This window comes from Diabrotica virgifera, chromosome 9, assembly GCF_917563875.1.
Source record: "Diabrotica virgifera virgifera chromosome 9, PGI_DIABVI_V3a".
NCBI lineage: Eukaryota > Metazoa > Arthropoda > Insecta > Coleoptera > Chrysomelidae > Diabrotica > Diabrotica virgifera.
The window spans coordinates 9,277,987-9,303,044 of NC_065451.1; the positions used below are offsets into that span (position 1 = coordinate 9,277,987).

Below are 25,058 nucleotides of genomic sequence, written 5' to 3' on the forward strand. Positions count from 1 at the left end.
TTTTAAGTTTTTCGTCAATAGTTCTAAAACTATGTTTTAGCGTAAACAATGTTCTATACAAAAATGTTCTACATAAAATTTAATACACAAAAGGTCCTATACATAATTGTTATAAAATCAACGGTTCCAGAGTTACGGAGGGTGAAAAGTGGAGGTATTCGATACTTTTTATATTATTTTGACAATTATGATTTTGGGTGGTGAGGTTGACCTTTCTTCAAAAGCTTATCACTAACGTACCATCGGCCACTGAAATAGCAAATTTTATTTACAAAAAAATTTCTTTCATCAGTAACAATATTATTAATTGCCCAAAAAATATATAAAGTATCGAAAACCTCCATTTTTCACACTCCGTAACTCTGGAACCGTTGATTTCATAACAATTATGTATTGGACCTTTTTTGTTTTAAAGTTTATGTAGAAAATTTGAGTATAGAACATAATTTGCGCTAAAGCATAGTTTTAGAAATATTGACGAAAAACGTAAAACAACTACTAATTTACCGACTTCTCCCCCCATCTCCCCCCCCCCCCCCCCCCCAAACCGGACGCTCAAATTGGTGTAACTTTTTACTGAACAATATGTGGACCATATAGAACAATTTTGTGTTGGAGGAAAACTTTTACTTTGGATGTCTAGGTTAGGCCTTTTTTGGACCAATTATAATATACTATCTCCGTAACTTTGGAACCATTCATTTTAGAAGGATTATGCATAGGGCCTTTTTTATTTCAAATTTTATGTAGAATATTTTTGTATAGAAGGTTGTTCATGCTAAACTGCATAGTTTTATAAATATTGACGAAAAACGTAAAAAACTACGAATTTACCGATTTACGCTCAAAATGGTGTGACTTTTTTTTAACATTATGTGGACCATATAAAACAATTTGTATTGGAGGATAACTTTCACTTTGGATGTCTGGGTTTGGGTCTAATTATACCATACTATAACATTTTATCTTCTTTATAAGTAAGACTTGCGCTGTGTATTTTACTCTTGGTCTTCTTGTTGTTTGATATCAAATTCTCGGTTTGGTGTTTTTATTTTATTTTTTAATACCTATTTATTTGAATATATTATGAAATAACCTTCTGGTATCCTTTGCCATATTTGTGTTCTTTCATTACTTCTGTGCAGTGCTATCCAAAGGTATTCAAATGTTTTTATTTCTTTAAAGTTATACTAATTAATTTTGAATGAAAATATTTGGAAGTTGCCCTTTCTGCTACAATGCATATACATATTTCGTTTTCTGGTCACCCACCTCCAAACTTATTCTTTTAATTTTTCTTCTATTATGTTGAATATTATCTTCAGTTATTCGTTGTCGCCTGCTACTATCACTATGTCGTCTGCGTACACTATTATTTGTGCCACATTATTGTAAATATTGTTCTTGATACTTTTGCTTGGGTAATAATACCCACTTTGTTAACTCTTCTTTTAATTATATCTTAATTGAATTTTCAAATATGGCGTATTATTTTCAAACTGCCGTGATTCTACTTGTCTTAAGTTTAGTCCTGTCGCCAGGGGGGGTACAATTAAGGAGGGCCTCCTTAATTCAGATGGACTTACCCAAGTTTTTTTCATGTATTTTGACCCGTAGAATACGAATTTTTTGGGTAACAGTTGATCCGGATGTCGATAAGATTGTTATTGACCAAGAACTTGAGGAATTACATAACCGCGGTCTCTCGCAAAACAAAACATTTTTTGATATTTTTTGGGTCATTCTAAGCAAAACATGTTTCTACAATTTTTTTCGTAGGATGGCTAGTTTTCGAGATAACCGCGGTTGAACTTTCAAAAAATCGAAAAATTGCAATTTTTGAACCCGAATAACTTTTGATTAAAAAATAAAATAGCCAGTCTGCTTACCGCATTTGAGAGTTTAAGTCAAATTATATCGGTTTTAATTATTTGCATTGCTAAAAATTTATTTTTTTATTGTTTAACAAAGCTATAAACACGTAGTGTTTCCCGTGCCTTTACATGCATTTTAACGCATGCTACGTAGAAATAGCCTCGATTGCACTAGTACCTATTCTACCTACTCGTTAGATTTTAAATGAGAAATCATAGAAAATTAGAAAACATCACTCACGCACTACTTGTTTGTAGCTTTGTTTAACAATAACACAATAAATTTTTAGCAATGCAAATAATCAAAACCGATATAATTTGACTTGAACTTTCAAAGGCGCTAAGCAGAATTGCTATTTTATTTTTTAATCAAAAGTTTTTCGGGTTTAAAAATTGTAGTTTTTCGATTTTTTGAAAGTTCAACCGCGTTTATCTCGAAAACTGAGCATTCTACGGGAAAACTTGTTAGAACATTTTTTACTTAGAATGACCCAAAAAATACAAAAAAATGTTTTGTTTTGTGAGAAACCTCTGTTATGTAATTCCTCAAGTTCTTGGTCAATAACAATCTTATCGACATCCTGATCAACTGTTACCCAAAAAATTCGTATTCTACGGGTCAAAATACATGAAAAAAACTTGGGTAAGTCCATCTGAATAAAGGAGGCCGTTGTACCCCCCTGGCGACAGGACTAGTTACTAAAGAATATGATAATAATTTATTATCTCATATGAAAACTGCATATCCTTCAAAAATGCAAACCCACACGAAAAATGTGAATATATTAGTAAAACATACTTCAAGAGTTATGAATCATGGTGACAATCTGGTAATAAAATTAATAAAAAACATTTACACACCAGACAATGATGAAGTCATAGAAATACTCTTTTGACTTTTGACTATTACTTATTAACATATTTTAATAAAAAAATTAAAGCAATTAATTATTTTAATACAAGGCTACCAGTGAATGAATTTTTTCAACCTGATTTATTGCAAATACTGCAAAGAAAACGTGAATGGTGACTTCTTCTAGGGGGACATCCTCTATCCGGTAACAAAACGCTATCCCAAGCAGACTCAGAATAGCTCTTCTGTAGCATTAAGTAAAGTAGTACTACACTCGGGTGCAAAAAAAACGATCCACTGAAAATTTGGTCATTTTTGATGTCTCGAATTTCCTAAACCTGTTGTCTGATTTAAGTGATTTTTTTACCATGTTATAGCCTTATGCATTAACAATATCGCTGTAATAATATTGTTGCTAGACAGGTAAACTGTCATTGTTTACCGGGTGTACGAATCAAACTGTGTTTTTTTCTCAAAGTTTGCATCACTCTGTGGACTATTCTAGCATTTATAAAATACTGAAATTAAAACCTAACTATAGCCTCAGGTTTTCTTAACATTCTGTTTTTAGATTCATTCGCTTATGTTGGATAATAAAAAATTTAGATACTTTAATGTTTCGTTTAGCCATGTTCGTCATCAGTACAGCGTCATCTAAATAAGTGCGACAAACTTTAAGGGGTAATTTTACATGAGAAAATAATGACAGTTTGCTTTATAACCATATGTCCGCAAACGCTTCGTTTCCAAGATACGGGATGTTGAATTTTTTTTACAAACTGACGATTTATTTATTAGTCCAGGGCCCATCTGTTTTGAGATGGACGTTGAGAGGTGACTCAAATTTTTTTGCAGAAATTGCTTGAAAATAACTCAAATAATAATATTTGAGTTGTCCTCCCTCTCAAAAAGGTCCGGAACATTGTTTAAATAATTAAAATGTCAAAAAATGAAGGAAAAATTCGATTTTTTTCTTAGTGTTTTGATTATAACTTTAAAAGTATTCATTTCCCATAAAAGACGTACTGACATAAAAGTTGCGTAATTAAATTTCCTACAATATAGAATTAGTTAAAAGTTGAAAAAATAGTCACCCTTGTTGCAAAATAGCAATAATTGCGAAAAAAAACATACAAAAACAAGTATTTGCATTTTACGTTTTTCAACCATTTATGCTACACTTATGACCTTCATATTTCACCCAGAAAAACTTTATGATACAGTAAAACAATACTGTGAATTTCATTAAGAGCGGTTCAATAGATTTTGCAAAATAAATTTTGCAATCCAGCTTTCGCAAAAACAATTCATTTTTTCAAAATGTTACAGGACTGAAAATAAAGCAGATAGCAAATTGAATTTTTTTTTTTACTTATAGAAGTGTACTGTACCTTTCATTTGCAATTTGCAAAATTAAAATCGATTAACTACCACGGCGTCAGGAATTTTTTTAAATAGACATTAATTATTGGTGCTACGCGCAGGACAGTGGTGTTCGATTCACATGAAGTTGATTTCCACCAAAATTTCTTCCAATCTTCATCTAATATATTATTTTCTTACTCTATATTTTGTTGTATTTTAATATTTTAATTCCACAAAAATCAAACTAATTTTATTATTGTTTGTGAAATATTGTTTAAACAATTGTATATGTTTAAAAATAATAAACTTTTATTCTCAAGTTAAAATATATGAACAAAGAAAGTTTTTGCTAAAAAAAAAGTGTTATTTCAAAGGATAGAGTATGTGTTTTTATTTTGCAATAAACACATTTATTTATTTATATCGAAATGTAATAAAAATTAAAATGTATCAATAATTATCAAAGGTCACTGGAATGCCCAATCAGAGAAAACTATCCGGTGTCCTGCGCGCAACACCAATAATTAATGTTTATTTAAAAAAATTCCTGACGCCGTGGTGGTTAATCGATTTTAGTTTTGCAAATTGAAAATGAAAGGTACAGTACACTTCTATAAGCAAAAAAAATTTCAACTTGCTATCTGCTTTATTTTCAGTCCTGTAACAGTTTCAAAAAATGAATTTTTTTGCGAAAGCTGGATTGCAAAATTTGTTTTGCAAAATCTATTGAACCGATCTTAATGAAATTTACAGTATTATTTAACTGTATTATATAGTTTTTCTGGGTGAAATTTTAAGGTCCTAAGTTTAGCATAAATGGTTGAAAAACGTAAAATGCGAATACTTGTTTTTGTATAGTTTTTTCCCAATTATTGCTATTTTGCAACAACGGTGACTATTTTCTAAATTTTCAACCAACTCTATATTGTAGGAAATTTAATTACACAACTTTTATGTCAATACAACTTTTCTCGGAAATGAATACTCTTAAAGTTATAATCAAAAAACGAAGAAAAAAATCGAATTTTTCCTTCATTTTTTGACATTTTGATTATTTAAACAATGTTCCGGACCTTTTTGAGAGGGAGGATAACTCAAATATTATTATTTGAGTTATTTTCAAGCAATTTCTGCAAAAAAATTTGAGTCACCTCTCAACGTCCAAATGTAGTAATATTTTTACAGATGCGCCCTGGTCTATATTGCTTTAAAACCAGTTAAGATATGCAAATCACATTTGATGGGTTTTAAGACGTAGTTATTGCACATTTTTTGACATACAATTAAGAATTTTATATTCACCATTGGCGTGCATACGGGTAATATGATCGGTCATAATACCCGTTTGCGCGCCAATGGTGAATATTAAATTCTTAATTGTATGTCAAAAAATGTGCAATAACTTAAAACCCACCAAATTTGATTTGCATATCTCAACTGGTTTTAAAGCAATATATAAATCTTCAGTTTGTGAAAAAAAATTTAACATCCCGTATCTGGGAAACAAAGCATTTGCGGACATATTATTATGATTATAAAGCAAACTGTCATTATTGTTATGTGTTAAATTGTCCCTTAAAGTTTGCCGCACTTATTTCGAAACACCCTGTACTGATGACGAACATGGACAGTTGTTAAAGTACCTAACTTTTTTTTATTATCCAACATAAGCGAATAAATCTAAAAACAGAATGTTAAGAAAACCTGAGGCTATAGTTGGTTTTTAATTTCAGTATTTTTTAACGCTAGAATAGTCCACAGTGTGATGCGAACTTTGAGAAAAAAACCCAGTTTGATTCGTACACCCGGTATACAATGACAGTTTACCTGTCTAGCAACAATATTATCACAGCGATATTGTTAATGAATAAGGCTATAACATGGTAAAAAAATCACTTACATCGGACAACAGGTTTAGGAAATTCGAGACATCAAAAATGACCAAATTTTCAGTGGATCGATTTTTTTGCACCCTGTATATAACTATCTAAGAGAATTATTAACATTTACCTCAGAGGGGTGCTATTTTTCGAGATATGAAATTACATAAACAAGGAATCAGTTCATAAAACAGGTAAATCCCTTGTTTATGGAATTCCACACCTCGAACAATATTAATCCGCTAAGGTGAATATTAATGAGCCTCTTAGATAGCTGGTACTACTACATTATTGATAACGTGTTAATAATATTGCATGATCATGATGCCACAAGGTTAAAAAAGTCACAATTAGCAATAAAGCAATAGTTTAATGGTTTAATTAAACAATTAAAACTGAACAAAATAGTCTTTATGTCATGGACTAGGAGGAAAAATATGTAATTTTTGGTAAGTTGGCAGAATCGTCATGTAAAAACACTGGACTACCACAAGAATAAAGCTAGAGTTTTCCATTATTGTAGTATGTACACTATTTGACGGTTTTTGCTGTAAATTTTAAAGAACCGTTTGGATTGACATGAAATTTGGCACACGCAGAGCTAAGATAACATGGCAAAGAAAAATAGTGATATTGTGCGGATGTGTGCTTTTGCCTTGGGGGTGATTTTCACCCCTTCTCGTGGGTTAAAAAATATACGTCCAAAACAAGTCCGGAAATGGATAAACTGACTAATTTTAATCAACTTTTGTTCTATAAACTTTTTTCACCAAGTTAATACTTTTCGAGTTATTTCCGAGTGAATTTGTTAATTTTTCAAACAAAATAACCACGTTTTTAGACGGTTTTTCGAAAATAACTCAAAAAGTAAGTATTTTATTGAAAAAGATGTTCTTAGAAAAACTAGCCTGTAAATAAGCGAAAAAGATGGTGTATGCATCAAGTCTCTAGATCTAGTAGAAGCAGAGTTATATTTAAAGAAAAATAGGTTCATATTCGCCAATTTCCAAATAGGATATTTCAACGTCAAATTTCCAAAAAATGAAGCACTTTTTGGAGAAAACTCATTACAACTTTTTTAACTTTATTTCTGTTTTTATAAAAAAGATTATAGCATCAAACTAAGCAAGTTACGCTCAAAATACAATTGGTCCCTTTTGTTTTGGCAAAAAAAATCGGGAAAATCACCCCCTAATTAGCAACTTAAATGAAATTAATCGTTACCGCCTCACAAGTTGCTTTACTTATATTGTGTTTATATGATCTGTAAGTTTCATCTATTTAACGTGCTTATTTTTGAAAAAAAATTGGTTTTAAATTAAATTTTTTTAAATTTTTAATTTTGAAAAAAATATTCTTTTTTCAAAATAACTTAAAAATTATTAGGGGTACCAAAAATCTCAAACAGTAAAAAAAATTAGCTTTGCTTTTCTGAATATCTTGTTTTTCTGTAAGACTAAGATTGGTTAAGATTTGGTGTTTTTAAATTTGCATACGCTCGTGATTGGTGACTCCTTCAAGGCATTTCAACTACAGCCCTTTCAAAAATGAGGATTTTGAACCGATGAAACTTACAGATCATATAAAAAATTCACACACCAGTAAAGCAATTTGTGAACTGGTAACAATTAAGTTCATTTGAGATGCTAATTAGGGGGTGATTTTCCCGATTTTTTTACCAAAAAAAAGGGCCAACTTTATTTTGAGCGTAACTTGTTTACTTTTGATGCTAGAAATTTTTTTATGTAAGAAAAATAAAGCTTAACACTTTAAAAATGTTGTAATGAGTTTTCCCCAAAAAGCGCTTAATTTTTTGGTCATTTCATGTTAAAATATTCGACTTGGAATTTGACGAATATGAACCTATTTTTCATTAGCTATAACTCTGCTTCTAACAGGTTTAGAGATCTAACCCGTACACCGTTTTTTTTTCACTTTTTACAGGCTATATTTTTGGTATGAATATTTTTTCGACAAATTATTTACTTTTTGAGTTATTTGCGAAAAACCCGTCTAAAAACGTGGTTATTTTGTTGAAAAATTAATATATTCGCTCGCAAATAACTCGAAAAGTATTGACTTGGTGAGAAATCTCTATAGAACAGTTGCTTAAAATTAGTCAGTTTATCTATTTCCAGACTTATTTTGGACGTATATTTTTCACCCCAGAGAAGGGGTGAAACTCACCCCAGGGCAAAAGCACACATCGGCACAATATCACTTTTTTTCTGTGACTTGTTAGCTATGTGTATGCCAAATTTCATGACAATCTAAACGGTTCTTTAAAATTTAGAGGTTTTGCAATATTTTACCGTTAAAGAACGTACTATTGGGGTGTGAGCAGTTTTTTAGTTTAGGCCTAGTCGTATAGCATGTTAAGTATGTCAGTTTGTGGGTTAGTTGGGATCAAAGTTCAAATACAATATAGAAGATGGTTGGAAATTGATTGGTGAAAAGAAAAAGAAAAAACCCACAATCGGTTTAATAGTAACCTCGGTTTCGAGCACTAAAATCTACTGTTCATCATCAGGTTCCCGACAAGGTTACTTAACAGCTAAAAGAAAATTGCAGTTTTTAAAAATTATGACAATATTAAGTGTATTTGTTTTGTACGAGTGCGGAAAGACTTTTTCGCACAATGTTTTCGTCAATGATCTTTAATTTTTGTTTTCTTTTTTTAGCCGAACGTAAAACATCCCTTGGTAAGGATTGGCACGCAGCATGCCTTCGCTGCGAGAAATGCAACAAGACCTTAACCCCCGGTAGCCACGCAGAGCACGAAGGAAAGCCTTACTGCAACAACCCCTGCTACTCAGCCATGTTCGGACCCGGAGGTTTTGGACGTGGAGGAGCTGAAAGTTATGTCTACAAGAAGTAAATCGGGAGTGTCAGGAGTTCTAGATTTTAAGACTATTTTTGTAATAAAAGTATTATATTTTTTTCTTATATAAATTTCTGAACAGGTACAATATGTTGACAAAGCATTCCATGTTTTTGTATTCTTGTTTTCGGGAATAAAGTTTTATTTTAGTTTTATTTCTTGTTTTTCCTTACAATAATTATTATGTGTGTATAAATCAAGATCTGCACATCACATGGTATGTCAAAGTAGTGTCAAAGCCTTATACAAAGCAGGAAAAATCCATAATGCAATACAGGATATAAAGAGAATACATATTGAAACTATTTGGATAGCAGAAATAAGCTCTAGATCCTGGAGAAACAGAAGTGGAAGATCACAATATGGAGTCGGAGTAATCGTATCACCCAAGCTTACCAAATGCATTACTACACCATTATCAAAGAGGGTGATGTTACTACAAGTAAAAGCCAACCATATCAATATAAACAGCATCCACGTTTATGCGCTTACTGCATACAAAGAAGAGGAAGAAGCAATTGAGCTTTATCAGTAAATCAACCCTGCAGAAAATTCTACGACAAGAAGTTTATGATAAATTTTAATGCCACGCTTGGAACTGGAGATAAGGCACAGTACATTGGAGCACATGGACTAGGAGTTAGAAACGAGAGAAAAAACCTCCTAGAAAAATTCGCAGAAAAAGCCGATTTAGAAACTGGCCACGTTCTACTGGTGGAAGTATTCCGACTCAAACTCAAAAGAGTGCAGAAAAGGAAACTAAGATCATACGATATTCGTATGCTTCTTCTTCTTACTTCTTGTATGTAGGCTTTAAAGCCTGTTTCTTCTTCAATATTAGTCTCCTAAATTGTTTGAATTATCGCACCATCTTTTTCTTGGTCTGCCAATACTTCTTCGTCCATTTGGTGACTTATTTCGTGCTGTTCGTACTATCCTATTCTCTGTCATTCTACTAATGTGTTCGTTCTACTCCTGTTTACGTTTTGTCACCCATCCATTTATGTCTTCTACATTGCATGTTCTTCTTATGTTTTCGCTTCTCTCCCTATCCCAACAGACTTTTCCCTGATATTCGTCAGGACTTGTCTCCAGATGTGTCAGCGTCTTGTCTCCGCCGTGTATGTTAATATAGGTCTAATTGCTACTTTATAGATTCTTGTTTTGTGTCTTGTCTTAGGTGTTTGTTCGTCCAGATTGTGTCATTAAGAGATCCCGCCGCTTTACTTGCTTTTAAGTTTTGTTGTCGTACTTCCTCTTCAACATCTCCGTAACTGGTTATATCTAATCCCAGATATCTAAACCTTGCTTCCTGCTTTATTATTTTCCCATCAATTTCGATTTTACATCGTAGTGGGTATTTAGATGTTGTCATACATTTGGTTTTTTCTGCTGATATTATCATATTGTATTTCTTGGCTGTTGTATTGAAGATGTGTGTTAATCTTTGGAGATCGTCTTCTGTATCGGCGATTAATGCGGCGTCGTCTGCGTAACATAATATTTGGATTTCTTTTTTCCATATTCTGTAACCATGACCTTTACGTACTGCTTATATTATTTCGTCCATTATTTTATTAAAGAGCAGTGGGCTTAACCTTGTCTGATTCCGCTTTGTAGGTACTGGTATAAACTGTATATCGTATGTGTATCGTATGCTGAAAGATCTTAATACAAAAATGGGGATACAAGCCACGTTAAACAAGTATATAGACTGCGATTAGAGACGAATCGAACGAAGAACAGAATATCAGATTACAGAAGTAATTCAAAATGTAAAAGAAAAAAATTACGGCTGAAAGATTAGATCTTGAAGCTGATGAATGAAAGAAGAACAGCCAAATATGACCCAAACAGATAAATTATAAAATGATAAATATAACAATACAAATAAAAATCAAAGAAACAATGGCAAGATGCGCAGAAATTGAGACTGAGCATCGGAAAAGCTAGATTCACCTTCAACGGAGGGCTTTCCTCAAGAGCCACAACTTCTCTCTTGCATATATCGCAATATTCAGTAGACCTAATAACTCTGCTCAATTCAAGATCTTCAGCAAAGAGTAGATCGCGACTGTCAGTACAACTATCATGTATATTATTATTAAATATGTTGAGGAGAATTGGTCCAAAGGGAGACCCTTGCTGCATACTAATGGGACAGGAGAAAAAGTTTTCTATTTTAATAATCTGTCTAAACGCCCTGTTAAGTAACTCCCAAACCAACAGCAGTAATATACCAATTCTAATCCACTACTTTATTAAGTAGCATATCATGAGAATGGTTTTAGAAGGATGGGTCGCTGGAGTAACAGTAGCTGGTAGGAAAATCTCAAATTTAAGATTTGCTGATGACACTACACTCCTAGCAGCAAATTAGCAAGAAATGTTGGTCTAAAAGTCAATAAAGCTAAGACAAAAATAATGGTGGTCGACAGATTCGACACTATTCAACTGACTAACATGTTACAAGAATACCAGATAGTAAACACCTTTGTCTATCTCGGGTCTAGTATAACTAAAGATGGTAACTGTGAAGCAGAAGTTCGGAGACGTATTGGTATGGCAAAACATGCGATGAGTCTCCTAACTAAAGTTGGAAAGACAGATCTATCTCTCAAAATATCAAGATGAGACTGGTGAATGCCCTTGTATTCTCAATATTTCTATACGGAGTGTTTCTATACTTGGACTCTTTGCACATGCGAGCGCCAAATATTGATGCCTTTGAGATGTGGTGCTGGAGAAGAATGCTGTGCATACCTTGGACAGCTCATAGGACAAACGTTTCCATTCTAAACCAACTCAAGATTTAAAAAAAAGGCTGTCCACAATACGTCTGCAACGAATACTGCAATTCTTTGGTCACGTGGTTCGCAGAGGTGACGACAGTTTGGAGAGATTATTTGTTTCTGGAAACGTTCCGTGTAGAAGATCAAGAGGACGATCACCAACTAGATGGTCCGACCAAATAAAGAATTCAGTTGGAAACTCATTCTGCGAAGCTCTTAGAGCAGCTGAAGAAAGAGACCAATGGAGAAACATTGTTAGGAATATTGGAAGAAATCACGATCCTCAGTAATGGGGAAACGACAAGAGATATATATCATATGAGACACTGTCAAATGCCTTAAAAAAGTCAGTGTAGACAGTATGTTACCTCGTCTCCAGTGCATCCTACAGAAAGTCTACAACTCGGTAAATATTTAAGGTGCTTATTGATCCAAATTGTGGGGTCAATTATTAGAAGAGGCTCAAGCAGTAAAGATAGGTAGTCGAGTAGCAAAGTTTCAAAAACTTTAGGGATGAGCTGAGAGTAGTTGAGGCGATAAGCAGTCACCGAAGACTTATTAGCTGTCTTGAAAATTGGCTTAAAAAGCTTTATTTTTTGAAAAAAGACTTAAATCCCAGCAAGCACAACAAATTCGTACTTTTGTATAAAATAATAATTTACAAGTCTTACATGCTGTAACACTAACACACTGTACCTACATCAGTGGAGGATCTAGACATTGGCCTTCAAAGGGTAAATTTGCCTTAGGGGGAAACTTCCAATGAAACACCGACCAAACGATACAAAAAAAATAAACTCGAACTACATCAAAGACATAAATAATAACTTATATGCATTAAGTGCCGTCAATTTTCCTAACTAGCTAGCGTGTTTATTAGGTTGAATTTGTCTGTCTCTGGTTTACGTTTAATATCAGCTAATGTATTTTTATGTTTCAACAATGTTTTTCGCTAATTTTGGACCTTGTTAGGAGAAAATTTCCCCATTTTCTCTTCCGATAGATCCGCCACTGGTACAGATAAAATCGTTGTGGTTCCTTCAGATCTTCACAAGACATTTTGACCAACATTTTTTAATTTAGTAGTTGTTTTACTTCATGTAGATAGGCAACCAGTAACGCATACAATTACATCTATTCGTTTTGTAAGTTGCATAACGTCTGTCAGCTTATAGGTAGAGAACTCATAAAAAATTATAGATTTTTATAAGTTTTAATTTTTGAACTTTGAACTCTTTATTTAGTAAAACTCCACTTTATAATACTAAAACGCGTTTTATTATTAATAATAAAACACTTTGGAGAAATTTTCAAATAAGGGAGCGTTCAAGTATTACGTAACGCAGTTTGGGGGGGAGGGGGGTCTTGTAAAACGTTACGGCGCGTTACATGGGGGGGAGGGGGGTTCGAACAGCGCGTTACGTAACATTCTTTTTTAAAAAATTAGTAAATCCTTTATAAAAGGTATATATTTTAAGGTAAATATATACCTTTTATAAAGGATTTACTATTTTTTGTATTACATGGTATACAGCCAACTACAGGAAAACTTTTTCCTTGTGGATTCTTTTTTAACTTAAATGAAAAAAAACTACGGAATTTTATTTATGTTTTACATAGACCCCTGAATTGTTTTATGTTGCACTCTCACGCTCCGTTCATGTTCCGACAAGAGGACAATACATAATAGTGTTTTCAAGTGAAAAAATCTTAAAATTTGTAACACAGATGAAGCACAGTAACATTTGTTTCCAATAATTGGATGGACCTGTCTCCACAACAAAATATTAAAAGATACAGATGTTATTTAAGAGGTTGCAGAAGGGAACTACTTGTTCATAAATCTTGTATGTTTTCTGAAATCGTTTTCTGCAGTAGGTATTCATTAATGTTTTAAATACGCAAGTTTTCAAATTATTTAAAAATGTCTTTAAATAAAAAGCATTAAATACAAAACCCACTATATTGATGCTTAGTTTAGAAAATTGATAGATATTTAAAAAGTAGTACCCTTATTTAAAGTGTGATTTCAAAATTTCAAAAATTTCAAGTGAATTTCAAAATTTCACCTTGCATTATTCATAATAGACCCTACATAATACACATTTTTGAGATGAGGTTGTTAAGCAGCTTCTAAAAACAAAAATATACAGGGTGTTTAATTAAAATTAAAGATAATGGACTATGCTAGACTTGAGTGAATCAACCTGTATATTCAAATTTATGTTTAAATAGTCCATAGTTGAATTTAAAAGTTGACGTATCCTAGCGTTTTTATAATTTTCTAAAATAATGACACATGACAAAAACAATTTTATTCCATAAGTGGTTTCCATACATTATAATTTTAAATGATCACCCTGTATTATTCATAAAGACCATAAATTCAGATTGTTAAGCAGCTTTTAAACATATAAAAATATACAGGGTGTTAAAAAATAAAGCTTATGGACTACGGTAGTCTTGCATAAATCACCCTGTACATTTAAATTTATGTTTAAAAAGCACACATTTTTATATATTAAAATCTACGGGTCTCAGCGTTTTTTAAAATTGATTAAAACATGGACAGAAATAATTTTATTCCATAAGTGCCTTCTTACATATACAGAGTGTTTCAGAAAAAGGTAACACGATCTCTAAGATAGGCGAAAAACTGAAAAATAATTGGGGTTTGCTTAGTATAAAATTTTTGTAACGGCATGCGTTTTCACGATATAGGGCGTTGAAGAACAAAAAGTTTTACACATTTTTTTCACTATTTTTCTGAAACTACTGGCAACATCGTATATTATTTGTTATACAAAAATTTTTACTAAGCAAAATAAAATATTGAAATAATAAATATGTTATTTTATTTTAAGTTTTTATTAAAGAAGATCAAATAGAAGAATGCATGAGAAGAACAATAAAGGATGAAGCCAAAAATGTATGTAAGGATGGGGCCAAGCAGGGAAAATGTAAATGTAAATGTAAAATTAGTAATAAAAGATTATTATTCTAAGTTTTGGACATATTTCATGTCATGGGACATGAAATTACGATTGGCAGGGATAACCAGACACATGAACTAAAAGGAAGAATCGTTCTTGGGTGGGCATCATTTGGAAAACTGAGAGAAACTTTTAAGAGTGAGTTGCTCATATGCCTAAAGAGAAAGGTATTTGATCAGTGCGTCCTCCCAGTCTTGACAGGGGCGTAACAGAGGGCCCCGCAGCATGAAGCTTGCGGGGGGGCCCCAATCGCTTAAGGGCCCCATCTTGTCATCTGATATTATGTAAAAATCTGTTATTCTTATATTATTTTTACGTTGTCTGTTTATAAAAATTTCTAACTAGAAATTTTAGACGTATTTGCCAAGTGAATCATCTCATAATATCTAGAAACTTAACCCCTTCCGGCCTACCGAAATTTTATGGCAGCGACAATAAACTATATAATGCTTTGTACGTGACTATTGAAAGATATTAGAATTGCAATTTGCCGAATTTAAGAACAATATTTTTAAATCTAAAAATGGGTTTCCTTTCTCTCTTCTGTTCTTTACCTACTTTTAGTATTTCGATACAATATTATCGCCAGTAATTTCATATTGGTTGTTTGCATTGAATGTTATTTATGTTTGTGTTGTTTTACGGTTATAGTTGCATCAGTTTGGTACGCATTTATTTAATAATTACTGACGACTTTTCTTTTGTAATCATTGGACAATCTCTCAACAGATAAACGGTAAGATAAGGAAATTATAACACTTACGCTTTAGAGGAGTTAATGTAGAAAAACTTGCATAGTTTCGGTTTCGGAAAAAATCAAACAAGCTTAAATATATTTTTCTAAAACATTTTTTGTTAGTTTATATACCTTATCTTAAAGTGAAAAGTTCTACTCACAGATGCCTCTAATTGTTTATTAATTATTTAAACAATAAAACTGTTTTATATTAAATATTTTTAAAAGATATCGGTGAATTCATAATTTTACTTTGTTCAAAAATGTTTCTATTTGCTTTTTGATTATGCTGAATTCGAATATGTCATTAAATCAGGGTCATAAGAACGATGTTGGGGGCCCCGAGGCAAACGTGATATGGGACCCCCTACCGGGGGGTCTGGGGTTAATCACCCAGCAGAAGGAGTCCGCGAAAATTAATATTTAACCACTTGAAAACGCATTTTAATGTACTCCATGACTGAAGTTTCCTGTACCTACCTACATATGTATTGCTATTTTAGTTGACCAACACAAAAAAAATTTGAAATCACATTATTTTAAGCTAAATATTTACCATCAATATAACATCTTTTCTGTTTTCATAAAAAATATACTACATATGTTACTTACATTCTTGTAGGTTTGGTAATAGGCAGTATAACGCGATTACAATCGCGGAGCACCCTTCGCCGTGGGCCCCTGGGAAACATGTTTATTATCAATTTTACGAAAAAAGTTATTCTTCATGAAATGCTCTGAATGGTCTTAAATCTGAGATACAAGCCAGATAAACCATCAGATATCAAGGCTTATCAATTTTATACGAGGTAAGTCAAAAAATAGGAATTTAACTCAAGGATAAAGTACTTTTATATTTAACAATATACGATTTTAATTTTAATGTGTAATTACATCCTTGTAAATAAAAATTAATTTTTCCAAATATTTCTCAAATTACCGATAACCAACATATCATTTTATTACAATTACTATTTTATTATTAGTTTTTTAATTTTACGAAAAAATTCTTTATAAAATTCTTATCAGATTCTTTATAAAAAGCTCTGCATTATCTCAAAACGAAGATTCAATCGTAATATATCACATTTTACCAACTTTATACGAGGTATGTCGAAAAATATGAATTTCTCACTAAGAGTTAAGTATCTTTTTAATTTACAATATTTCAACTGGAATGATATAATTGCATATTTAAACATAGTTTTTAATTGCGAACAACTTTTTATAATAAAATTTTTCAATATTGTAAAATATAAAGGTGGTATAGGTACTATTGAGCGAAATTAATATTTTTTGATATACCTCGTATAAAATCAATAAAATTTAATATCTGATTATTGCATTTTAGGTTTTATACCATGCAGAGCATTTTATGAAGAATAACTTTTTTCCGTAATATAGATATGTAATAAAAAAAGTTTCCCGTAGGTTCCATGCTACGCAAACACACTGTATAAGAAATCAAGAAAGAATTGTTTTAACATTTACTATTTTCAAAGCTGGTTATTAAATGTATTGTAGGTAAGTTGTACAGAAAACAACAAAAGAAGTTGTTTATTTGGAATGGGTCTGTATACCAATAAAGATGAGAAATGTAAGTTGTTATGAACAGTGAATGGTAACGCTACCACAAAAAAGTTTTTGTTAAATAAGTCGTATTTAGTAATAGGTCTGGATCCCGCGTATGAAAAAAAAGTTGATTAATAGCAAGCTGAAAATTTGTTAATAGCTTAAGGGTGTCTAGTCGAATAAACTTTAATATATGGGAACACTGGAACAGGGGAAGTTTTAATTGTGGAACAGGGGAAGTTTTAATTGTGGAACAGGTTAAAAAATTGGAACGGTCAGACCACGAAAAAGGCACATGTATTTTGTCCGACAGAACACACTTAAACTCTCCGAACAGAGATTAAACTCTCATGCAAAAATCAAACTGCTATTTATCACCAAATTGGCGTTTTAATGAGTGGAACATGTAGAATATGTCAAATGACAGGAATTATGACAGGTGATAAATAGCAGTCTGATATTTGCATGAGAGTTTAATCTCTGTTCGGAGAGTTTAAGTCTGTTCTGTCGGACAAAATAAATGTGCCGTTTTCGTGGTCTGACCGTTCCAAATTTTTAACCTGCTCCACAATTAAAACTGCCCCTGTTACAGTGTTCCCATATATCAAAGTTTATCCGACTAGAGACTAGACACCCTTAAGCTATTAACAAATTTTCAGCTTGCTATTAATCAACTTTTTTTTCATACGCGGGATCCAGACCTATAATTGTTTAACGGGGGAGCAGTCGCGCTCACTTCTGTCACGTAAGCAGTCGCGCGTAGAACAAAATCTAACAATACGAATTTAAAACAAATTTCAATTTTATAATATTTTTGTTTGCTTGTTATGTTAAAAATATCTATTTCTAACAATTTTAAAACTAATTGGTTCCCACCAAAGCCATAAATTCCACAAAATAAAAAATAAAAATGAAATTAAAAAAAATAAAAAAAAAATCCTACGCATTACTACAATCTTCTTCGAGGCACTTACAAGTGTAAAGTTATGTTGCAAAATTTTTCATTGAGTTATCACGGAAAATGATAAAAAGTTGGATTTTTTCTAACGGCGCGACTGCTCCCGGGTTAAAAGGGGCCCCATTTCAAATTCTGCGGGGGGGCCCCGACGGAGTTTGTTACGCCACTGAGTCTTGACGTACGGATCAGAAACACTTACCTTACCTAAAGCCTCGGCTACCAAACTAAGAGTAACGCAGAGAAGAATGGAGCGGTCAATGTTAGGAATAACTCTGCGAGACAAAATCAGAAACGAAGAAATCAGGAGAAGAACAAAGGTGACTGACGTCATCAAAAGGATAGCTAACTTGAAGTGGAGATGGGCAGGAAACATAGCGAGAATGACACATGGGCGATTGACAAAAAGGTTATTGGAATGGAGGCCAAGAGAAGACAAGAGAAGCGCCGGTTGACCGCCTACAAGATGGACAGACGACTGAGACGACGTAAGAAAGCTAAATAAAAACTGGATGAGAGCGGCGCAGGATAGACGTGGTTGGAAATGAGGGGAGGAGGCCTATGTTCAGCAGTGGACTTTTGAGGCTGGATGATGATTGTAAGTTTACCGGAATAATTCCGGTACTTTTCGCAACCTAGTTTTCCATTTAGGTTCAAATGGTGACTTGGGTGTTACGTAACGTTTAGGTAGGGGGAGGGGGTACATAAAAACGTTACGGTGCGTTACCTGGGGGGGAGGGGGGGTCAAAAATCTTCAAAAATTGCGTTACGTAATACTTGAACGCTCCCTAAGTACATCTGTAGAAAATATTCTTCTTCAAAAAATTTTCTCATTTACCTATTCTCGTTTTTCATGTTAGATAATTATTATTGTTTTAAGCCTATTTATTATTTTTGATCACGATCACAACCTACTTATAGGGCTTTTCATCGATTGTCATTTGTTTCGATCTTGTGTCATATATTGTATAATCTGTGTATAATATTAATATGCACGGAGTATACGACATATGACAGAAGCTCGTAACAAAAAATGACTGTGAATGAAAAGCCCTATTGCTAAATTCAGGTTAAATCTAAAACAATTTAAACAGAAGCAAAGTAATCACAACATTGATCTCTCCACAGTGAGAAATAGGGAAACAAAATTTAACGTTTGAAGAAAGATATAGGTATCAGGAATTACAGCCAGCTACAACTGATAATGAGGATGCTAATGAGGAGACTGGAGGCAATCGAGATGTGGATGTACCGAAGAGTACTGAAGATCTCATGGGTAGATAGAATAACCAACGTAGAGGTAATGAGACGTACCTATGCATAAGGAAAGAGAAGTAGGTACTTCTAACAATAATTAAGAGAAGAAAACTGAGGATATGGGACATATGATGAGAGGAGATAAATACCTAATACTTTAGGTCATTATGCAAGGAAAAATCCAGGAAAAAGCTCCATAGAGGAAGGAGACGTAACTCATATCTGAAGAACCCTTGGGAATGGTTTGGATCAGTGATGTCATGGCAAAATTAGCAGTGCCGGAACGCACTTTTACTAACTTTTTGACAAGTAAAATATTACTTGATGTTTTTTTAATACAAGTTACGTCTGCATATTTTAAAATGTATAGTTGCTTAATTCAAAACTATTTAAATTCTGGAATTGTTGCTTTTTATTTTATTTTAATTGTTGCTTTATCTTGACCAGTGCCGGAACGGCGTTCCGGCACCATGACACCACTGGTTTGGATGTAGTAACAACAAATTATTTAGAGCCACGGTCTCAAAAGTAAAAATCGTTCTGATGATTACCAACCTTCAAAGCGGAGACGGCACCTAGAGAAGAAGAAGACAACTGATAATAGAAAAGGTCAGGATGCAAACATCCAATGGAGAATGGAAGAACAAAAGACACTATATGACAAATAAGTAAAGATGAACTCAATAAAAAGTCCACTAGGAAGAATTTCCTGTAGCTGGCTGTATACCATTAATTACAAGTAAAATTTAATAAAAAATTTTGGTCTTGGTAAAAGGTATATTATTTTAAAAAGCCCTATAGGGCTACAAACATCGAACAGAACGTTTTCGCTCTAAAAAGAGCATCATCAGTGTTGCCTAAAATAAGTATAACCATATTAATTATCAAAATGTTGAATTTAAAGTGATGACCAAGGTAGAATCAAAGTTTGGTTATACTTACAAGAACATGGTGAGCCAACCAAAAAATACGAAGGTCAAAGCCTTTCAAAAATGGACTAAAAGTCACATCAAAATGCTAACATAGCAAATTCCAAAGGATGGATAAAATCCCTAAGGATATGGCCCTAGGATAACATATGACTCCCACACGTTGTAAGTGGGTCAAAGGTAACAAATTTGGTCATTATGTTACAAGAGCTGACAGGCAACTAAGATATGAGATATCAAAAGCGAATCTGTCTGATGTCAAGACAACAATTGTCAATGGAACTTGAAGTATCATGAAAAATTGGTTACACAGCTACTAAATTTATAGTTGTTTATAGTACAAGCAATGATAACAGCTAACATCAGTGTGTTGGAATTATAAAAATAAAGAGTTAGTGAGAATAGATTATCTAGATGTAAAATAGAAGGGGGGAATTTGAGTACCCACAATCATCAATGAAGTGTACGTAAATTGATGAAGAAAGATAGGCAAAACAACATACAGATAATGTAATGTATGGTTTATGTTTTGAAATTAGATAATTTATATTTGTGAACCAACACAAATGATGGCTGAGAGGCTGGCTGAAAAACTAGAGACAAAATAGGGGTCGTGATATCAAATGCTGAAAAAGTTGTAAATGCAAAATCTTATTTATAAATTAATAAAATATAGATGGGTTCATCAACACAAATTTACAAGACTGAAAAGGTTGTATTACAAGCTTAGTCCAAATTTCTTTATTATATTTAATTTTGGATATATTATATTTAATTTATAATTTGGACTAAGCTTGTAATACAACCTTTTCAGTCTTGTAAATTTGTGTTGATGAACCCATCTATATTTTATTAATTTATAAATAAGATTTTGCATTTACAACTTTTTCAGCATTTGATATCACGACCCCTATTTTGTCTCTAGTTTTTCAGCCAGCCTCTCAGCCATCATTTGTGTTGGTTCACAAATATAAATTATCTAATTTCAAAACATAAACCATACATTACATTATCTGTATGTTGTTTTGCCTATCTTTCTTCATCAATTTACGTACACTTCATTGATGATTGTGGGTACTCAAATTCCCCCCTTCTATTTTACATCTAGATAATCTATTCTCACTAACTCTTTATTTTTATAATTCCAACACACTGATGTTAGCTGTTATCATTGCTTGTACTATAAACAACTATAAATTTAGTAGCTGTGTAACCAATTTTTCATGATACTTCAAGTTCCATTGACAATTGTTGTCTTGACATCAGACAGATTCGCTTTTGATATCTCATATCTTAGTTGCCTGTCAGCTCTTGTAACATAATGACCTAATTTGTTACCTTTGACCCACTTACAACGTGTGGGAGTCATATGTTATCCTAGGGCCATATCCTTAGGGATTATATCCATCCTTTGGAATTTGCTATGTTAGCATTTTGATGTGACTTTTAGTCCATTTTTGAAAGGCTTTGACCTTCGTATTTTTTGGTTGGCTCACCATGTTCTTGTAAGTATAACCAAACTTTGATTCTACCTTGGTCATCACTTTAAATTCAACATTTTGATAATTAATATGGTTATACAGATGAAATAGAGAATGTGGAAAAATCCCCTTACGAACAATTCACACATCCACCATTTCGGGTTGGGAAAAATTTTTTGAATAGAATCAAAGATCCAAACACCAGTTCTTAGAAATGTGTTTCGCCCTCTTCAACCTCTCTGGGCTTATCAATAAAGATGAGAGGTTGAATATCTTTAGACACATTCCAATCAAAAAACAACATTCGAGACCTAGACATAGAAGGTGCGTAAATCTACGGCAAGTCCGACAATGACAGTCTCAAGTTTTAATTCCCTAATTACTTAAAGTAAGTAAAATATATGTTTAAAAACATGAGATGTAGATCCTTGAAACACACTCAGTGATCAAAAGATCCAAGGTTAATGGTTTGACGACCACTCGTACGAAATCAAACAGATGAAATAGAGAATGTGGAAAAATCCCCTTACGAACAATTCACACATCCACCATTTCGGGTTGGGAAAAATTTTTTGAATAGAATCAAAGATCCAAACACCAGTTCTTAGAAATGTGTTTCGCCCTCTTCAACCTCTCTGGGCTTATCAATAAAGATGAGAGGTTGAATATCTTTAGACACATTCCAATCAAAAAACAACATTCGAGACCTAGACATAGAAGGTGCGTAAATCTACGGCAAGTCCGACAATGACAGTCTCAAGTTTTAATTCCCTAATTACTTAAAGTAAGTAAAATATATGTTTAAAAACATGAGATGTAGATCCTTGAAACACACTCAGTGATCAAAAGATCCAAGGTTAATGGTTTGACGACCACTCGTACGAAATCAAACAGATGAAATAGAGAATGTGGAAAAATCCCCTTACGAACAATTCACACATCCACCATTTCGGGTTGGGAAAAATTTTTTGAATAGAATCAAAGATCCAAACACCAGTTCTTAGAAATGTGTTTCGCCCTCTTCAACCTCTCTGGGCTTATCAATAAAGATGAGAGGTTGAATATCTTTAGACACATTCCAATCAAAAAACAACATTCGAGACCTAGACATAGAAGGTGCGTAAATCTACGGCAAGTCCGACAATGACAGTCTCAAGTTTTAATTCCCTAATTACTTAAAGTAAGTAAAATATATGTTTAAAAACATGAGATGTAGATCCTTGAAACACACTCAGTGATCAAAAGATCCAAGGTTAATGGTTTGACGACCACTCGTACGAAATCAAACAGATGAAATAGAGAATGTGGAAAAATCCCCTTACGAACAATTCACACATCCACCATTTCGGGTTGGGAAAAATTTTTTGAATAGAATCAAAGATCCAAACACCAGTTCTTAGAAATGTGTTTCGCCCTCTTCAACCTCTCTGGGCTTATCAATAAAGATGAGAGGTTGAATATCTTTAGACACATTCCAATCAAAAAACAACATTCGAGACCTAGACATAGAAGGTGCGTAAATCTACGGCAAGTCCGACAATGACAGTCTCAAGTTTTAATTCCCTAATTACTTAAAGTAAGTAAAATATATGTTTAAAAACATGAGATGTAGATCCTTGAAACACACTCAGTGATCAAAAGATCCAAGGTTAATGGTTTGACGACCACTCGTACGAAATCAAACAGATGAAATAGAGAATGTGGAAAAATCCCCTTACGAACAATTCACACATCCACCATTTCGGGTTGGGAAAAATTTTTTTGAATAGAATCAAAGATCCAAACACCAGTTCTTAGAAATGTGTTTCGCCCTCTTCAACCTCTCTGGGCTTATCAATAAAGATGAGAGGTTGAATATCTTTAGACACATTCCAATCAAAAAACAACATTCGAGACCTAGACATAGAAGGTGCGTAAATCTACGGCAAGTCCGACAATGACAGTCTCAAGTTTTAATTCCCTAATTACTTAAAGTAAGTAAAATATATGTTTAAAAACATGAGATGTAGATCCTTGAAACACACTCAGTGATCAAAAGATCCAAGGTTAATGGTTTGACGACCACTCGTACGAAATCAAACAGATGAAATAGAGAATGTGGAAAAATCCCCTTACGAACAATTCACACATCCACCATTTCGGGTTGGGAAAAATTTTTTGAATAGAATCAAAGATCCAAACACCAGTTCTTAGAAATGTGTTTCGCCCTCTTCAACCTCTCTGGGCTTATCAATAAAGATGAGAGGTTGAATATCTTTAGACACATTCCAATCAAAAAACAACATTCGAGACCTAGACATAGAAGGTGCGTAAATCTACGGCAAGTCCGACAATGACAGTCTCAAGTTTTAATTCCCTAATTACTTAAAGTAAGTAAAATATATGTTTAAAAACATGAGATGTAGATCCTTGAAACACACTCAGTGATCAAAAGATCCAAGGTTAATGGTTTGACGACCACTCGTACGAAATCAAACAGATGAAATAGAGAATGTGGAAAAATCCCCTTACGAACAATTCACACATCCACCATTTCGGGTTGGGAAAAATTTTTTGAATAGAATCAAAGATCCAAACACCAGTTCTTAGAAATGTGTTTCGCCCTCTTCAACCTCTCTGGGCTTATCAATAAAGATGAGAGGTTGAATATCTTTAGACACATTCCAATCAAAAAACAACATTCGAGACCTAGACATAGAAGGTGCGTAAATCTACGGCAAGTCCGACAATGACAGTCTCAAGTTTTAATTCCCTAATTACTTAAAGTAAGTAAAATATATGTTTAAAAACATGAGATGTAGATCCTTGAAACACACTCAGTGATCAAAAGATCCAAGGTTAATGGTTTGACGACCACTCGTACGAAATCAAACAGATGAAATAGAGAATGTGGAAAAATCCCCTTACGAACAATTCACACATCCACCATTTCGGGTTGGGAAAAATTTTTTGAATAGAATCAAAGATCCAAACACCAGTTCTTAGAAATGTGTTTCGCCCTCTTCAACCTCTCTGGGCTTATCAATAAAGATGAGAGGTTGAATATCTTTAGACACATTCCAATCAAAAAACAACATTCGAGACCTAGACATAGAAGGTGCGTAAATCTACGGCAAGTCCGACAATGACAGTCTCAAGTTTTAATTCCCTAATTACTTAAAGTAAGTAAAATATATGTTTAAAAACATGAGATGTAGATCCTTGAAACACACTCAGTGATCAAAAGATCCAAGGTTAATGGTTTGACGACCACTCGTACGAAATCAAACAGATGAAATAGAGAATGTGGAAAAATCCCCTTACGAACAATTCACACATCCACCATTTCGGGTTGGGAAAAATTTTTTGAATAGAATCAAAGATCCAAACACCAGTTCTTAGAAATGTGTTTCGCCCTCTTCAACCTCTCTGGGCTTATCAATAAAGATGAGAGGTTGAATATCTTTAGACACATTCCAATCAAAAAACAACATTCGAGACCTAGACATAG

At 33.1% G+C, this 25,058-nt stretch overlaps 1 protein-coding gene across 1 annotated transcript in view; it reads left to right on the top strand.

Annotated features, from left to right (window-relative positions):
- LOC114332248 (cysteine-rich protein 1) overlaps positions 1-9,008 on the top strand; it is a 41,708-nt gene extending 32,700 nt beyond the window's left edge. The window contains exon 2 of the mRNA XM_028282008.2: positions 8,654-9,008. Within this exon, the coding sequence (XP_028137809.1) occupies positions 8,654-8,850 (197 nt within the window). The 3' untranslated portion in view covers positions 8,851-9,008. The remainder of the gene's footprint in view (positions 1-8,653) is intronic.
- The last annotated feature ends 16,050 nt before the right edge of the window (positions 9,009-25,058 follow it).